Below are 16764 nucleotides of genomic sequence, written 5' to 3' on the forward strand. Positions count from 1 at the left end.
TTTAAATACTAAACAATGTTTAAAAGTTGGCACAGTGAGTCTAGTGAAGCAGAAAGGCAGGTCTAGCTACTTCAGCTTATTCTGTACTGACATCAATAATGTACCAAGGGAAAACAAAATGAATCAGGCTTTAATTAACACACAATTTTACCCTCAGCTGAACTAATAGTCAGTTTGGTAGTAAATTTAGGGGGATTTCCGTGCTCAGTTTCAAAGTGTCCTTCGTTATTTTAGGTTTTTTTCCTCTTGAGAATGTTCTTTTCATATATGAAGATTCAGCTGTTCTTCCAGTACCACACTGGGAAATCAGTAATGTCCAGCATGTAGGCGAGATACAGCCAGGATAAAAATGATGGGGGTTCTGAACACTTATGCATTCAGACAAACCTCAGCATTGTAATAGAAGTCACTGCAGTCTGTGGATAATTACCCCATGCTGTGACGGGGATATTAGCCTTTTGTAACTGACCTATTCATGTTAGTTGCCAATGGCCAAGAGATAAATTCAGTCTCATTCCAGCATTTCTGTATGCCATGCATTTGTTACAATTGATCTGTATCCATATGGCAATTTTTATGGATATATTTCCAAACTACAGGTTGGTTTTCTGTTGACTAAGAATGACAGACTGCAGAATATTTATCTAATACACCGGAGGAGGACAGGTTATTAGACATATGTACGTTACCTAGTAACTCTCCCATTTAAAACTTTGCTGTTCTTTAACTTAAGGCCAGATCCTAGCCCCAGTGAAGGAAATGGAACAATCCAATTAACTTAAACATAAGCAGTATTGGACTCTTAATCAAAAGCTTAAAAATCTCATGTGGGCAGACTGCATAAATTCTATATTTCCTCCCAAGGCCTTCCCAAGCAATGATTCTGCCTCTTCATTTTCTATGACAGAAATGACCCAAATTTGATATGCCTCCCTAGCACAGCAGAATCCAGCTGTGAAACTCCTCCAAACATGGCCAGCCTCATAAAGTGCACACTCCTCCAGAACCCAAGCGTGAAATGTGCTGCATGATAGAGTGATGGACATCTGTCGGTACAGGAGCTTTGGGTTTGCTCTCACATCACAGTTGTTTACACTGCGGCAAAACACCTGGCTCTGTGTCATCACCAGGAAGGTAGCTCTATAATGCAAAGTGCAATTCTGTCTTGCAGACAGGGTTCAGGTCCCATTCTATGTGTGTGGAGGAACAGAAGTCCTGAGCCACCAAAAGGATCTTCCAGTCTCCTCCTCCTTCCCAGTCCCACCTTCCCACCTTATCTTCTACATCATGAATGCTTACAAATCAATCAGCCTTGCTCGTTAATCAGCGAGGGCTTATTGCTTCTGTGGGCACTAGGTTCTTCCCATTATTACCCACATCTACTTGCATGACTTCTGCTGATCAGGAAGGGAGAGATTTAGATTAGGATTCTAACCAGTGTCTCTACCTGTCTATTCATCCAAAAACAGCCTATCACCATCATACCTGGATCTCCCGAGTGCTGCTACAACACACTACTAGTGGGGTTGGATCAGTGTCCACATAACTTCCAGGGCATCTAATGAGACAAAGACTACTGCTCATAAGCATCTTTTGTGGGTTCCCCACGCCACAGAAGAGAATTTTTGTTAGTGGGATGGCTCTAATTCCAAGGACCGTTCAAGCAAAGACTCAATTCACCATGAGAAGCACTGGATTCTACAGTACTCCCCTTGCCAGCAATCACAGGTAGAAGTTTTGGTTTAGATTGAGCCAATTTTTTTGCCGACCCCCCCAACAATACAATGTTTGGATAATGTGGAGAGGTTATTTACAGAGGACCAGACTCAATTTTCAAAGGAAACAACGGTTGAGAGGGCCAAGCCCCCTTTTGTTCAGGTTAGAAATTCAGGGCTTACCTGAAGAGGCTGAAGAATCGTAAGTACTTCTATCCTTCCTATTCATCCTGAAGGACTGAATGTCCTTTTCCCTGTAAGTTCCAAACCCTTCAAAGCTTCGTCTTTTATTCCCATTCGCGTCGTTGTCCCGCTTCTCACCGGAGCAACTGATTTCACCAAACATGTCCAGGGACTCTGACCTTGCACTATTCTCATTGTTACCCGAGTATCTCTTTGTGCAAGAGTCAAGGGGATCGTTGCTCGAGTCACTTTTATCTTTGCTCTGTGTCCACTGCTGGGCATCAGAAAGCGACAGCGTAGACAGAGTATCCACTTCAAAGCTACTCTTTGAGCCTTTGTGTCCCGTTTCACAATGCTGGTGCTTCTGTTTCTCCTTATGCTTACTTTTCTCACTGAGCAACGAGAGGTCTTTATCTGAGCCACTTAGCCTTTCACTGATTGCGTGGCTGGAGAAGCCGGTGGATTTGCTAGCAAAAAGACCACTCAGATCGTCATGTGCCCCCAATAGCCGCTCATCCTTATGCTTGTGCTTATGTTTGTGTTTTCTTTTGTGAAGTCGGCCACTAGAAAGGCTTGTTCCTCCAGCTTTCGGAGGCGCCAGGGAGGACTGCATGTCTCCCAGGCTCATTCCCACAGGCGTCTGCAGGTGCACTCCATGTTTGGCTTTATGCTTGGCAGTGGTGGACATCTTCATATGAGAGCTTGAATGGAACTGGGGTGGGGGCACTGTGGGCCTCATAAATGGGGAAGCTGCTCCAAGTGTGTGGGACAGGTACAAAGGAGCTGGATACTGACCATAGTAACCAAGATTCATCATAGGCATTGATGTGTAAGGCATTCCATAGGGTGCATAGTAACTCCCACTGGGAATAGGGTAACCGAACCCTTGTAAAAAAGGCACCTTTGTCATGGTGTCATTGGTTTTGGCAGGTCTACCACGCTTCTTCTTAGACTTCATGTCGGAGGTCCTGCGAAGATAGAGCAATGGGTCATACTGGATATATGGCACAGGGTAATAGTGATCAAAATTAATCCTGAAAATACTGGGGTATGGATTTTCATGGTAAAACGTGTAGCTTCGATGGGAGATCCTGAACACCTGAAACTTGTTGATGAGCTCCTCGAGGTCTGCAAGAAACTGGAGGTCGTCTCTGTTCTGCAGGCTTTTCCTTTTCCTCTTGTGCTTTGGCTTCTTAATGCTCTCGTGAGCAAGAAAATTATCAACAATGAGATGCTTCTGCCGGTGACCATGCCTGTTCTTTGTGCTGGTGTCGGATGGTATGGCCTCTACATTGTCCAGGGTACAGAAATCAAAAGAGTATCTCCTGCGGGATTCTGAGCTTTTTTCTGCTTGGTCAGAAGTACTGTTGTTGTCTGTACCTATTCCACTGTCGCTTGGTATGGTTTCCTCGCTGTGAGACTCACTCACTGGTGACAGCGTGACTTCTTTCAGAGAACCTATTTCACACAGATGGGAAGGTGAGTTAGCCATTAACCTGGGTGGAGACAGCTTCCAAGTTCCACTGTGCATTCCTTTCTGGGTTTTTGTGGGAAGAGCACTGATGGGTTGAAGATTTGGCATAGTTTTTAACTCTGAAAAATTGGTTTCAGTGCTTGCAGGGCTAAGGTTGCCATTAGACCCCGCTAACTGCGTTGAAAGCGGATGAATAGCTGCTGGTGACAATGCCACAAGTGACTGCAAGTTGGAAGGCACTGCTGGGTTTTCTGGCTGGCTCAAAACAGGCCTGGAGTGCTTGATGCCTGTCTTCGGTTCTTCTGGAGGGGGCTGCAGCTCTGCTCTCGGCTTCCTGCCCCTTTTTTTGCCAATATAGATAGTCCCCCTCTTGCTGACATTTATTTGTTTCCCTAGTCTGGCATCGATGGTTGCAGCCCCTGTGCTGGATGGTGGCTGGGCTTTTGTTTTCAAAGCCATGTTGCTGGAGCAGGACAAGATCTGGTTCAAAATATTCTTCCTCTTGAGGGTCTTCATCTTGTTGATAGTCTTGATGGTCTTCTTATCCAACACGCCCAGCTTGCCGACCTTTTTGTGAAACTTCAGTTCGCTGATAGATTTGTCTTCCATTGGGACCATCTGGGCCAACTTGGCCAGGTTCCGTCTCCTCTTCCTTTTCTTTGTGCCTGGAAATTCTCGATTGATTGGACTGACCGGGCTGGTGGAGGTTCCTTCATGGATGGTTTCCACAGTGAGCAAAGGCTGTTTCTTTGGCCGTCCTCTTTTTTTCTTGATGGGTGTAATCACAGTAAGACTGTCTGTATTGGTATACAGAGGGCTAGATGGCGTGATGGGATAGGCTGAAGGAGGCTCCACCATCAGCTTCTCAGATGTAGCCACAGAGGTTTCCCGAAGCATGTTTTTAGGTTTGCTGCAGGTCCATCTCCGTTTTGCTGCAAGTTTTGGGTGCTGGATCTCTGGCAATTTGCTAGGTGCAGGAAGGTTGGTAAGTGTAGGCATGGATGTTGCAGCTGCAGATTTTCTAAGCCTGCTTGCACTGTTTGGGGAAGCTTTGTCAGGGCTCTCAAGAGCTGCCAAGGGAGACTCGTTCTCAGGAGCTTTCCCTTGCTTTGTGACTCGGAGATCTTTTTTACTCCCCTCCAGTTGGGAACTAGTCCTGTTTGCTACTTCACAGCTCATGGGAAGTCCAGAAGGTAGGCTTTTTTCCTGGATAGTTTTATCTGCTGGAGATTTTGCAGATTGCCTTTTTTTCCGTTTGTGGCCAGACATATCTGCTGTCGGAGTCTTTATTGGGATAGTGATTCGTACGTGACTGGTGTCACTCTCAGAACCATTGGCCGAACTTGGGTTCGGCCTCGAGGGTGATGCTTCTAGTATTTTGTCCACTGAATAAGATTCCTTTTTCCCTTCTATGCCGTCATGGGTTTTGTTCTCAAATGCTTTTTGGGCATTTTTCACCCATTCTACATCTGTGTTTTGGATGCTTTGATTTATCAAGTCCTTTTTGCTGGATTTCTTCTTTGAGCTCCCAATGGGTTGGTCAGGGATCTCCATTTGACCGCCTCCCTCTTTATCCACTAGAGGTGAAAGCCCATTGCACTCGGAGGGATTGCTAGGCTGAGATGCTGCAGTGATGTTATTTGGTGACGGAACTGCAGGGCATAAAGCCAGCTCTTTATTATTGGTTGACAACTGACTCCATGTGCTTCCTGCACCAGATTTCTTTGCTTGAGACTTGCTGAAAGAAACAACTGTCTCTTGAGCAGAAGCCTTTGGGGCACTAGTTGCTTCTCGGCTGGATTCTGTATTGAGGAAGCAGCTTTGAGAAGCAGATCCGGGGTCAGAGCTTGCTGACCAGTCAAGATGGTGCTGGCTGCTGCTTTTTTGCTGGTGCTTTGATTTTAAGGTTTCGCTGGTGAAGTCCTTTTGGAGGCCTGGGTCATAGTGCAGAGCAGAATGCTTTGGGGGCCTGTCATAAACCTGCAAAGGAGAAAAAAATAAAAAGTGAGTTTCTTGGGCCCAACATAAACACAAATGCAAAGATCTTTTAAACTTGCATGATGCAGGACAACTGTTCTTAAATTATCTTCTCCTAAGTACTAAGATGCTTTAGTTGCCTTAAAAAGGACACAGGTGAAACATGTCAAAACATTTATGAGTTCAAAGGCAGCTTTGTGCAACCTTAAGAGCAATAGACATATTCTTCCATTCACTTTTAAATGACTAAGGATCCAGAAGGGCATTGGTGTGTGTTTGAACACTTCAAGCACAAACAAAACATTGCCTTGTAAATGGCCTGATTTTGCAACCTGTTCTGCTGTTGAGTAACCACTGTAGTGGTAGTCCCTCATGTAAGAGAGGGATGAATAATCAGATCTGGTGTTTGCAGCTTAACTATTGCAACAAGGTGGCAGAAAAAGGGGCAGGAGACAGTGACACGGTCTAGAAAGTGAAAGCGAAATTGATGAGTCTGCTTTTCTTAGCAAGTTCACAGAAAAGAAGGGAGAAGTATGGTCCTGAATCTTCTAAGAGTTACTTACATGTGTAGCTTTACATATGTCAATAAATCCATCTGAACTACTCATGTGAATACAGTAAGGCGGGAGTCAAAGTAGTTTTAACAGCTCCTTCCATTTTAATGAACTGTAATGTGCAATATAGTTATGCACTATGTTCAGTCTGAGAACATCCCTTCAAACTTCAGGGATAACATTAAAAGTGCTGTTATATTGAAGAATACCACTGAGCAATTGAAATTCCTCATCGAAGCTTGGTGGACTTTCTTTAGATAGAGGCTCCGCTTTTTCGGGGGGAAGAGACTTTTCTGCTTTTTTTTTTTGGAAGAGGCTTTTCTGCCAACGGCGGAAAAGCCTCCTCTTTCAGCAGAGCCCTTATGCCTCATGAAATGAGGTCTACAGGGCTCCCCGAAAGAGTATGTTTGCTCCTCTGTGAAAAAAAGCAGAAGAGCAAACATGTTCCTTGGACACGGCGGGGTTTTTGAGGGATACCAAAGGTAGTCTAGAGAAATTACGTAGATTTGAGACATAATATTTTTAAAAGCTACATCAGACAAAACAAATCCACTTCATTTCATTTTACTGACCATTTCTAGGCTCTTGTGTGTTGGTTTTATGATGATTTCCTATTGATTTTTATGAAGCTCCATGTCAAACTATGCAAAATGTTTCATACATGTAGTATCACAAGCTACTCTTCAGTAATAAACTGTGACTGTGAATACCAAATAAATGATGGGATGCTTAAAATAAATGTGTAAGCAAGGGAGGTATGGGAGAAAATAACATTAAGTACACTTAACTGCCTTAGTTTGGCTATTACATTTAAGTTTATAGCAGTAGTACTTCGATAAATCCCTCTCTCTCAAGATTTGCAACAAATATTTGGGGAAAGAAGGTGCCTTTGTTCTTTGAGGATGTCAACAAACATGGGCAGAATGGTGATCCAGCAGACATCATGTTTTTGGACTTTAAGAAGCTTTGGCAAGGTCCCTCACCAAAGGCTCGTAAGCACAGTACGGAGTCATGGGGAGGGAAAGTGCTGTCGTGGATCAGGAACTGGTTAAAAGATAACACAAAGGATTTATCACTATCCACTTGTCAATAATATTCATGTTTACAGGACTCTTAAATATACACCCTGAAGCTCAGAAGAGCATCCCTGCCCATGACTGTTTACTTTGCTTATGAGCCTTTGGTGAGGGACCTGCATTGCTGTGACCTGTGCAGTCTGTGGGTTCTAGGAAGATATTACCTGTGCAGTGAGCTTGTTTACACGGATGAGTTCCATTGCCAGGGTTGTGAATTTGATACCCTCCTTCAGGATGGCCTATATAAACATAGCCCCACCTGCATCCCGTTTGGCAACTGGGAAAGCAGGTCCTTGCTCTATTATATTTTCTGTAAAATTATCATTTTAAAATCATTATAAAGCTCATGATATGCATATTCAACTTCATTGTCCCCCTGCTGCTTCTGCCGGCTCAGACTCCCAGGGCAGATTGTGCCTGGTTCTTACATGGGTGTGCAGTGTGGATGGCAAAGGGGCAAGAATGGCTCCAGAAGCTATCTCCACACTTTGCTAGCCTCAGGAAAGATCTAGGCACAACTGCAGTCCCATCACTTCTTTCCTTTTCCCCTTGGAGCTCACATGAAGGCCCAATCTTTCTTTACTCTGGCTCTCATGGTGGGACTGCCATGGAGAGGGAAGTACAGTGCACTTTATCAAGCTGTCTAGCAAGAGGCTTCCTCACCCACTAGCTTTGTGCAGTAGCTACCCCAGAGCAACATGACATACCTTCCCCTCCCAAACACATTACAGTGCCACACAGCATATAATAAGTCCAGTTGTGCCTATTATGCCAGATCCAGTTCCACACCTGGAATTCTAGCCTAGTGGACGTCAATAGAACTTCTGCTACTGAATTCAGTCAGGCCAGGATTATATCTCTTGCTTTCATGTCAGGCTGTAAAGCGCCAGCTGGAGAGGGCTACCTGGTGTGAGTCTTGTTTCTCATTAATAGTTGTATTGCAGCAGCAATCGGACAGCTCCATAGTAGGGTTGTACTGGGTGCTGTACAAACACAGGAGTACAGAATAGATGCCCTAAAGATCTCTAAATAATAATGATTTTTGACTTAAAGAAACTCCCCCAAACTGGAAATTACAGGTGTCTGATAATCTAAAATGGACACCGTCCAATGAAGATGTAGCACTTTACTTCAGGGGAGCACCTAGTTCCAGGGCTACTCCAAGTAACCATCCATACTAAAGTTCCCCCCAAGATGCTGAGTTGGGAAACTCAATGCACCGAGAAATTTCATGTGAAAAAGTGAGGGTTATAACAGTCAGGGAAACAACAAAACAACCTGCTATTAGTGCCCCTCACCCTTTGCTTTCAAAAATATTTAGTTTAGGGCTTAAAAAACAAAGGAGGACCCACAACTTGAATGCCAAAACCAAATCAGCTAAATTTTTGTGACTCTGGGCTTGTTTATATGAACTACAGAGGTGCAACTTGCACAGCAACCCAAAAGTATTGTGCTCCGGATGCCCTGTGTGGATGCTGTGGGTGCAAACTAAAACATCTACATTCAAGCAAACTAGGTATTGTTCTGCTCACACCAGCAGCATCCACGGGGGAAGGGGGCAGTTAAAAAGCGATGCTCTAGTGCATTGAGCAATTCACGCAACAGTGTAGTTTAGATGCAGTCAGTTCCTCCTCCGCTGTGATCACCTCTCCCAAAGTGGAGGCTGATACTGAAACTACCAACAGATCTCTAACTAGAGCCTTGCTTTTGCTATAATACTACAGAGAAGTGTAACCTACACAGCTGCTGGGTGTGGTGCACTGTCCCATCTAGACCAGCGGATGTCAAACTACGGGTTGCGACCCAGTGCTGGGTCATGGAATGTCAGGCACTGGGGTCTTGTTGCAGGGGGATCAGGTGACCAGTAGGGGTGCTGTCCTGGCACCACCCTAGAAGCAGCCAGCAGCAGGATGGACTCCTAGGTGCGAGGGAGGGAGAGAGAGCGCACTGCCCCGACTGGATTGCTAGCTCCACATTCCCATTGGCTGGGAACCTGCTGCTGGGCTGCTTTTGGGGTACAGCATGACCTGTGGTGCCAGGAAAGGCAGGAAGCTGCCTTAGTACCCCTGCTGCACTGCTGACCGGGAGCTGTTCAAGGTAAGCCCCTCCTGCCCCAGTCCTGACCCTCCCCCCCAAAGCCAGAGCCCCCTCCTATATGCCAAAGCTCTCATCCTCAGCCTCATCTCAGAGGCTAAACTCTAGTCACATTATGTTGGGTCACAGGCATGAATAATTTTTTTCAATTGGATCATGAGAAAAAAAAGTTTGAAAACCACCGGTTTAGTGGCACTGAGACCACTTATAGAAAGGAAAATGAGTCTGTCTTACAGCCTAACCGGGCTTTTAGCTCACGTGGTAGAGACTCATGCATTAAGCTCTAGAGGTCCCAGGTTTGGTTCCGCCTGTCGGCATCACAGAAACACAACATTCACATTACAACGCATGTGACACCTAAGGTGCCAGTTCAGCAACTGTTTAATCACATGACGCACAAAACAGTCACAATGATTTCCAAGTGAAGCCCTTGCGGAATGGTATGCAGGCCTGTGCCATGGATTCTATGAAAACTATGTCTTCACTGAGTCTCTTCATGTGGCTTCTTCTGGGGTCATTTTTGCTAAGAACTCTCACCCATCAAACACATGTGTGTCACTCTAAAAGAATTCTTCAGATTATGCTACTCCCGCATGGCAACCAGAGATCATGTGGCCTACAGCAGGTTGAATTTGATGTGCTGCAACTGATATGTGGGCACCATTTCCTTAAAAGAACTGGAAAATCAGGAAAGTAATTCAGGTAAGTGGATTTTGTTCCCAACGTATCTGTCTGGATCAGCACCTGATCCCATTGTCCCTCATGTTTCACTTTCAATTTGCCCTGCTGGGTAAGCCTCATAATCAAAGGGCATTGTGAACAAAGACAGAGCAACAACAGAAAGAAACAACTGCCTCCCATCCCCACTGCAACATTCCCCTCCCCAGATAAGAGACACGTGGAGGATTGGAGCTTTCAGTGAGGGTGACTGTGAACACAGCTCTCATCTTCAGACAGAAACCAATGGCATTCCTTTGTACAAAAGCCCGTACATAATATAGAGCAGCCTGGCTAATCGTTCCACTAGATTGTTGACTTCAGCAGAGTTCACTGTAGCTATTTCAGTATCACTGAGAACAGAATCTGGCCTAGTGTGTATAGTCATATCAATGGCCATCCTGGGTCAGACCAAAGGTCCATTTAGCCTAGTATCCCATCTCCCAACAGTGGCCAATGCCAGATGCCCTAGGGGGGAGTGAACAAAACAGGTAATCATCAAATGATCCCTCTCCAGTCATCCATTTCATGCCTCTGACAAACAGAGGCTGGCGACACCATTCCTACCCATCCTGGCTAATAGCCATTGATGGACCTAACTTCCAAGAATTTACTTTGTTCTTTTTTGAACCCTTTTAAAGTCCTGGTCTTCACAACATCCTCATGCAAGGAGTTCCACAGTGCATCGTGTGAAGAAAAACTTCCTTTTGTTTGTTTTAAACCTGCTACATATTAATTTCATTTGGTGACCCCTAGTTCTTATGTTATGGGAACAAGTAAATAACTTTCCCTTATTCACTTTCTCCATACCTGTCATGATTTTACAGACCTCTATCATATCCCCCCTTCATCTTCTCTTCTCTTTTCTAAACTGAAAATTTCCAGTCTCTCTTCATATGACACCCGTTCTAAATCCGTAATAATTTTTGTTTGCCTTTTTTGAACCTTTTCCAATGCCAATATATTTTTTTTTAAATGAGGCAACCACATCTCTATGTAGTATTCAAGATGTGGGGGTACCAGGGATTTATACAGAGGCAATAAAATATTCTCTTATTCTGTATCCCTTTTTAAATTATTCCTAACATTCTGTTTGCTTTTTTGACTGCTGCTGCACATTGAGATGATGTTTCCAGAGAATTATCCACAATGACTCCAAGTCATGGGAATGGAGGATTTATTCTTATTTAATTTTTGGTCTGTCTGTATAATTTCATGGCCTGCTCCTGTTTGCATTTTGCTCTTCTGGAGGCCCCAAATCACAGCAACTTGCAAACTCCTTCAGCATCCAGCAATTCTGAAAGATACTGCCTGTGCTCTTTTCTTGAGAGAAGTGAGAACAGGAATTTACTCCTCGGTGTGGCCAACTCCCACGATTTTAGCAGGAGTCCTGTGATATCTGGTGCATCTCTAAAATCCCTCGCTACTGGATGCGTGTGACCATGTGAAAATCTGCATTTTAATTTTTAAAACGGTAAGTACCTAGAGCTGAAGGCTGCAGAGACAATACCGCCTGTCTTTTGTATTGGGAAATACAACATAATTTAGTAGTGGGCAACCTGCAGCCCGAGAGCTACATGCAGCCCATCGATGTTGTATGTGTGGCCGACAAGACATTTTGTTTACTGATGCCCACGTGCAGGGTTGCCAAATTCTGCTGGTTTCTGTCCACCTGAGTTTTTCCTACCGAGTATTACTAAAGTGACATGCATGTAAAGCAAAGGCACGTGAAGTGAGATGTGTACTGATTACACACAACATTGAGTGCGAGCAAACACTAGGTACACAAGCACAGTTAGCACAACTACCCTATTATAGTAGGTGAGGGATAGCTCAGTGGTTTGAGCATTGGACTGCTAAACCTAGGGTTGTGAGTTCAATCCTTGTGGAGGCCATTTAGGAATTTGGGGCAAATATTTGTCAAGGATGGTACTTGATCCTGCTGTGAAGGCAAGGGACTGGACTTGAGGACCTTTAAGATCCCTTCTAGTTCTAGGAGATAAAAAAAATTAATGGAGATTGCCTTTTTAAACAGGAGACCATTTTAGTTATGACAATTTTGAGGCCCACTGGGAAGAAGAAGGGCCACTTATGCAGCCTGTTCACTAGCCTACATTATCCATTGCTGGTTTAAGCGCTCCCCAGAAGCTTACAAAGTAGAAAACAAAACAAAAATGAAACCCAAAGTAGTCTTTTTTTAAAAAAAAATCTCCTGATTTTTAATCCAATCTCATGATCTTTTAAATCCAACTCTCGGTTTTTTAAACACATAGACTTGGTGATGTTGCATAGACCTGTGTCAGCACCAAGCCACAATACACCCAACACCAGCTCAGAGAATAAGGGAGGTACAGCACCTGCTTCCAACTTGCTCCATGCATGTTGCCCATTTTTACAGCTGCACACGCTGATCTGGGCAGCCTGTATAACTGCCACCAGGTGGATTTGAATCTGGGATCTCTGAAGCAGAGGATAGGAGCCTCTACCCTCTGAGCTAAAAGCCAGCATGCTGTAGAGATCTCTTGGGCTTAACTGTTGCTGTGGTCTAGGTACCACTTGCATTGCTCAGTAACCACACTAGGTGTGTGGGTTACACCTGCCCAGGTCCATATGGGAGATTATCCCTCCTTTTATGCTGGCAAGCCATAAGAAGAAGAGAGGAATAGATTTTGCCAACCCATACAAGCTGGGCCCTACTCAGCATTCAAGGTGGCAGAGTCTTGCCACAGGAAATCTTTACATTTAATTACTGAATACCTCACACTTTTTAATCATTTTCCTTTCAAGACCGCCTCCCCCTTAAATCCATACCCCACTGGAATCAAATGAAATCAAAAGCAAATCAAAATCCAAGCACTACTAGAACCAATGAAATCAAAAGCAAGCCCTTAGTAAAGATGATATAGCAAGCCCTTAGTAAAGATGATAAAAAATTGATATGTTTAAAAAAAAAAACCACTAAAAGAAAATTTTCTTCCAAATTGTAAGGAGACCTCTTTTTACCAATGCACCTTCCTCCAGAAGCAGCACACATAAAGCTCATCAAGAACCTGGCTCACAAATCAAAGTTAATACTATAACGCCCCCTCTTTAAATCATTCGCAGATCCATCTGTGTAATGGCTCCTCAAGTGTAATTCCTTATTAAGAGGCTTTATCTGGAGAGATAAGCAGCTGGTTCCCATGTCACTAATTGCTGTCTGCTGTGATTTTAAAACATCTGCACCATTGTGCTCTTCATTTTCATATTCTAATCACCCTGAAACTTGAAAAAGGTACATCACTGATTGTTTCTGTGGGTTAATTAGTACACAGTCTCCTTGCAGAGACAATTTAAAGGCAGTCAGAACCTCAATCAGCAAGTTTGTTTTAAAAATTAATAACACCGGGAGCATCTGTAGGGACCGGCATCCGCAGTGACACATCAGAGTTCGCTCTGGGGATATTCCATCCTCAGTTACGCTGTCCTTAGGGAAGGGAGGGGGAAAGCGTTTCAGAAACTAATGATATAATTTAGAATCAGGGTCACAGCCATCCTTGAAAATTAGTCTAAAGTGCCTAAGTCCCAATTTTAAAAGTGACGTCAGCATTCAGGAACCAAAGTCTCCTTAAAAAGTGAGTGGGATCTGACTCCTAAGTGTTCAAGTCACTTTTGAAAATGGAACTTAAGGTGTCTGAGAAAATGTTACTTTAATGTTGTTAGCAGGGACCAGGGACTTTCGCCTGAATTTTAGGTGCCCAATGTGAGGCACCTTAAAGGGGCATGAATTTCAGAACATGCAGAGCAGCCACCTTCTGAAAACCTTCTTTTTAGGTTTCTAATTAGGCATCCAAAAATTGAGCCCCCCCCCCCCAAATCCACTAGTCACTTTTAAAAATCTTGGCCTGGGTTCCTGCATCATAGGTATGTCTACATAGCAGCATTATTTCAGGATAACTGACGTTATTCTGAAATAACATAGTGTGTGTCTCCACTACAAGCCTTCATTTCAAAATAATGCTGAGCTGGAGGACTTCTTACACCAACTCCTGGTAACCCTCATTTCACGAGGAGTAAGGGAAGTCGAAGGAAGAGTGTTCTTCCTTCGACTTCCCGCTTTGTCGACAGCACCAAAAGCCAAATTAAGCTATTTCGACTTAAGCTACGCAATTAATGTAGCTGAAGTTGTTTAGCTTAATTTGATTTTAGCCCTGCTGAGTAGACAGACCCATAGAAAGCTAGTATGTATGACAAAATATTATTGGGGAGCAGGGGAGAGGACTTTTAAAGAAATAGAAAACAACTCTCCCAGGCCAAGAAAGGCATAAATAATCCTGGCTCCTACCAATTTTTGGCTCAAAGTTGAGATGCAGTAGTGTTGTACCTTCTCCTCCCAAGGGGACAGCTGAAAACTGGCCACTTGACACACACAATCAAAACAAAATAAAATTTCTATCAGCCTTCTCTGAGATTCTGGAAAGCTAGAATCACTCTTCTAAAGCCCATGTCATGATGGCTTTACGACCTATCGTATATCAGCAAACAGGGGCTTGATGCGCTGGGTTCAGTGGGAGGATTTCCCGGTGCACCGAACCTTAATAGCCGAGAGAGCCTATAAGAAAAAGAAACAGGCTTCCGAAAAGTACCACCAACTAACAAGGCCCCAAGCTCAAAAGAGCTCCATTTGGGCCTAGGGAGCTGCAGCTAAAAGAGCTTTATCAAGGCAGAAAGGAAAATAGAAATGGCACAAATATGCTAGAATTGAAGACAACAAGGCTGTGTCTACATTGGCACCCTTTTCCGGAAAAGGGATGCTAATGAGATCAGTCGGAATTGCAAATGCCGCGCTTTCAAGTTTTGAAGTAGGAATAAGGGATCTTCCGGAAAAGGGTTTATTTTCCGCAAGATCCCGTCTAGACTGGCGCTTTCCTCCGGCAAAGCCCCGAGCCGGAAAAAAATATGCCGCGGGGGCTATTTAAATCCCCCGCGGCATTTGCAATTCCGACTGGTCTCATTAGCATCCCTTTTCCGGAAAAGGGTGCCAATGTAGACACAGCCCAAATGTACAAACGAAACCCTGACATGCCTGCAAGGAGCCTCGCTGAAGGCAGCATGGATCTGACTTCAGGAGTCTTGTGTTAATTTTTTTTAAGTCAGTTACGCTATATTACTAGACAAGTCGCTTCGTCCAAAGCAAAGGGATTTTCCGGAGTGAGTGGAATATGTGCTGTCTCCAGCCCCTTCCCTTCAAAAATCCTCCTGCTGTCAGTTATGAAAAACTGAATGGAAATGGCACTCTCAGGAGACAGGAGCTCTGATCTGTCACTTTTTTTATTTTAAGAGAAATTAACATGAAGCTGCAGGGTGATCACTTGAGAGCCTGACACAGCATGGCATTCGAGTGGGCTAATTAAGAGTAAAGCATCACCTGCATCCATTCACAGAACATAGAGCTGGTATAAATTGGTAAGATCTTCACTCAAGTCAGTGGCATCCTTCTTGATTTATACCATTGTAACGAAAAAAGACAATGTAGCCCCGACATCTTTTTCTGGTATGACTCAGTGGCAATATTTTTGATCCATAGACAGTGAAGGATGGAAAGAATCTTGGTCCAGTTAGTTACTGTGCCATCATTCTGTGGCACAAAGCTCTGTTTATCCCACTTACGTGGTCACAATAAACTCTTCTATTTCTCACCTCGTGACAGGAATTTTGTGTGTCTCTCCTGCACAAACCATTTATTCTTAAGAAAGGAGACAATAAAACACTGGTTACATTATTGCAAACTGTATTCTTTGGAGACTTGTTTTTAGAGCCGTTTTAAATCAAGGTGACTACGCCACTTAGGAATAATACAGGTATCTCAAACTTTATAGTATCCCCAAAGCACAAGTTTATAAACAGGCTTAAGCCACAGCATTTGGATCATCATCTAGATTTCATTCACTTCAGACATACAAGTTTTGGATTCTAGGAGTTTCACTCAATCCAATGCAAACATACATCAGAGCTGCAAAATTGAGGATCAGGTTTGGGTTTTGGATGCTCCATAAAGTTGGGGGGTTTCAGATCCTTTCACATCCCTGCACATATTTTCTTTGTCACATGGGTAAACAGCCTGGCTCTTCTCAGGGTTGTGTATTAAGCATCGAGTCTGGGAAAGCTTTGAACAATGGGATTCTTCTGTCATCTGCCACAAAGAGCCCATCATGACTGACATAACAATGCAGTTTAAGTATCGCGTTTAAGTATAACACAGTTTGGCTGATCAGTTTAGGCAGCTGTGAGAGAACAATCAGACCCCTATGTAATGTAGAGCACAATGGTTCTAACACAGTTTTGCCATATTCACACTATCAAGACAACCCTTGTTAGAATACTGTTTGGCCTCAAGCCAGTTTCAAGATTCTGAAGGAGATGTTCCCCCCATGTAGACAGGACTGTCAGAGGAAATCAGGGTTTCTCAAAGGGGCCTGGGTTGCTGCTTCCCATGACTCCCCTTGGCTGGAAATGGCAAACCAGAGCCAATGGGAGCCACAAGTCTCCGTGAACTATGGAGCCTTTAGATAAAAAAACTGGAGTGGTCCATTAGCAACTCTCTCAAAATGGGCCCGCCGCCTGCTTTGAGAACACTGGAGTAGAGCCTTCATGTGTTGCTAATCAGAATGCTTTCATTTAACCTACAAATGGTGATCTTCCCTGCTACCAGTGTAACCAAGGAGAGTTACTAAGGCTTTGTTATTTGTATAAAACACACTACCATACATTTAGAGGAAGTATGGCACCGTGGGTAGAGTCCTGAACTGGGACTCAGGAGACCTGCAGTCTATTCCTCGCTGACAAGTCACATCCCATCTCTGTGCCTTTTTCTCATCATCCCCTTTGTCCTCTCCATATAGACTGAATGGTCTTTTGGACAGGGATTATCTCTTACTGTGGATCTGTGTATGGTTGCCAGATGGTTTCAACAAAAATACTGGACATACTTGACA

At 43.9% G+C, this 16764-nt stretch overlaps 1 protein-coding gene across 12 annotated transcripts in view; it reads right to left on the minus strand.

Moving 5' to 3' along the window:
* SETBP1 (SET binding protein 1) overlaps positions 1-16764 on the minus strand; it is a 360515-nt gene that overhangs the window by 106419 nt on the left and 237332 nt on the right. For all 12 annotated transcript variants that reach the window (XR_012905000.1, XR_003086873.2, XM_025178259.2 and 9 more), the window contains exon 3: positions 1899-5352. Coding sequence is in view for 10 of the 12 variants with exons in the window: in XM_025178259.2 (XP_025034044.1) it covers positions 1899-5352 (3454 nt within the window). In the remaining 2 variants the exon portion in view is untranslated. The remainder of the gene's footprint in view (positions 1-1898; positions 5353-16764) is intronic.

Source organism: Pelodiscus sinensis, chromosome 6 (genome assembly GCF_049634645.1).
Source record: "Pelodiscus sinensis isolate JC-2024 chromosome 6, ASM4963464v1, whole genome shotgun sequence".
In the NCBI taxonomy this organism is placed as follows: Eukaryota; Metazoa; Chordata; order Testudines; family Trionychidae; genus Pelodiscus; species Pelodiscus sinensis.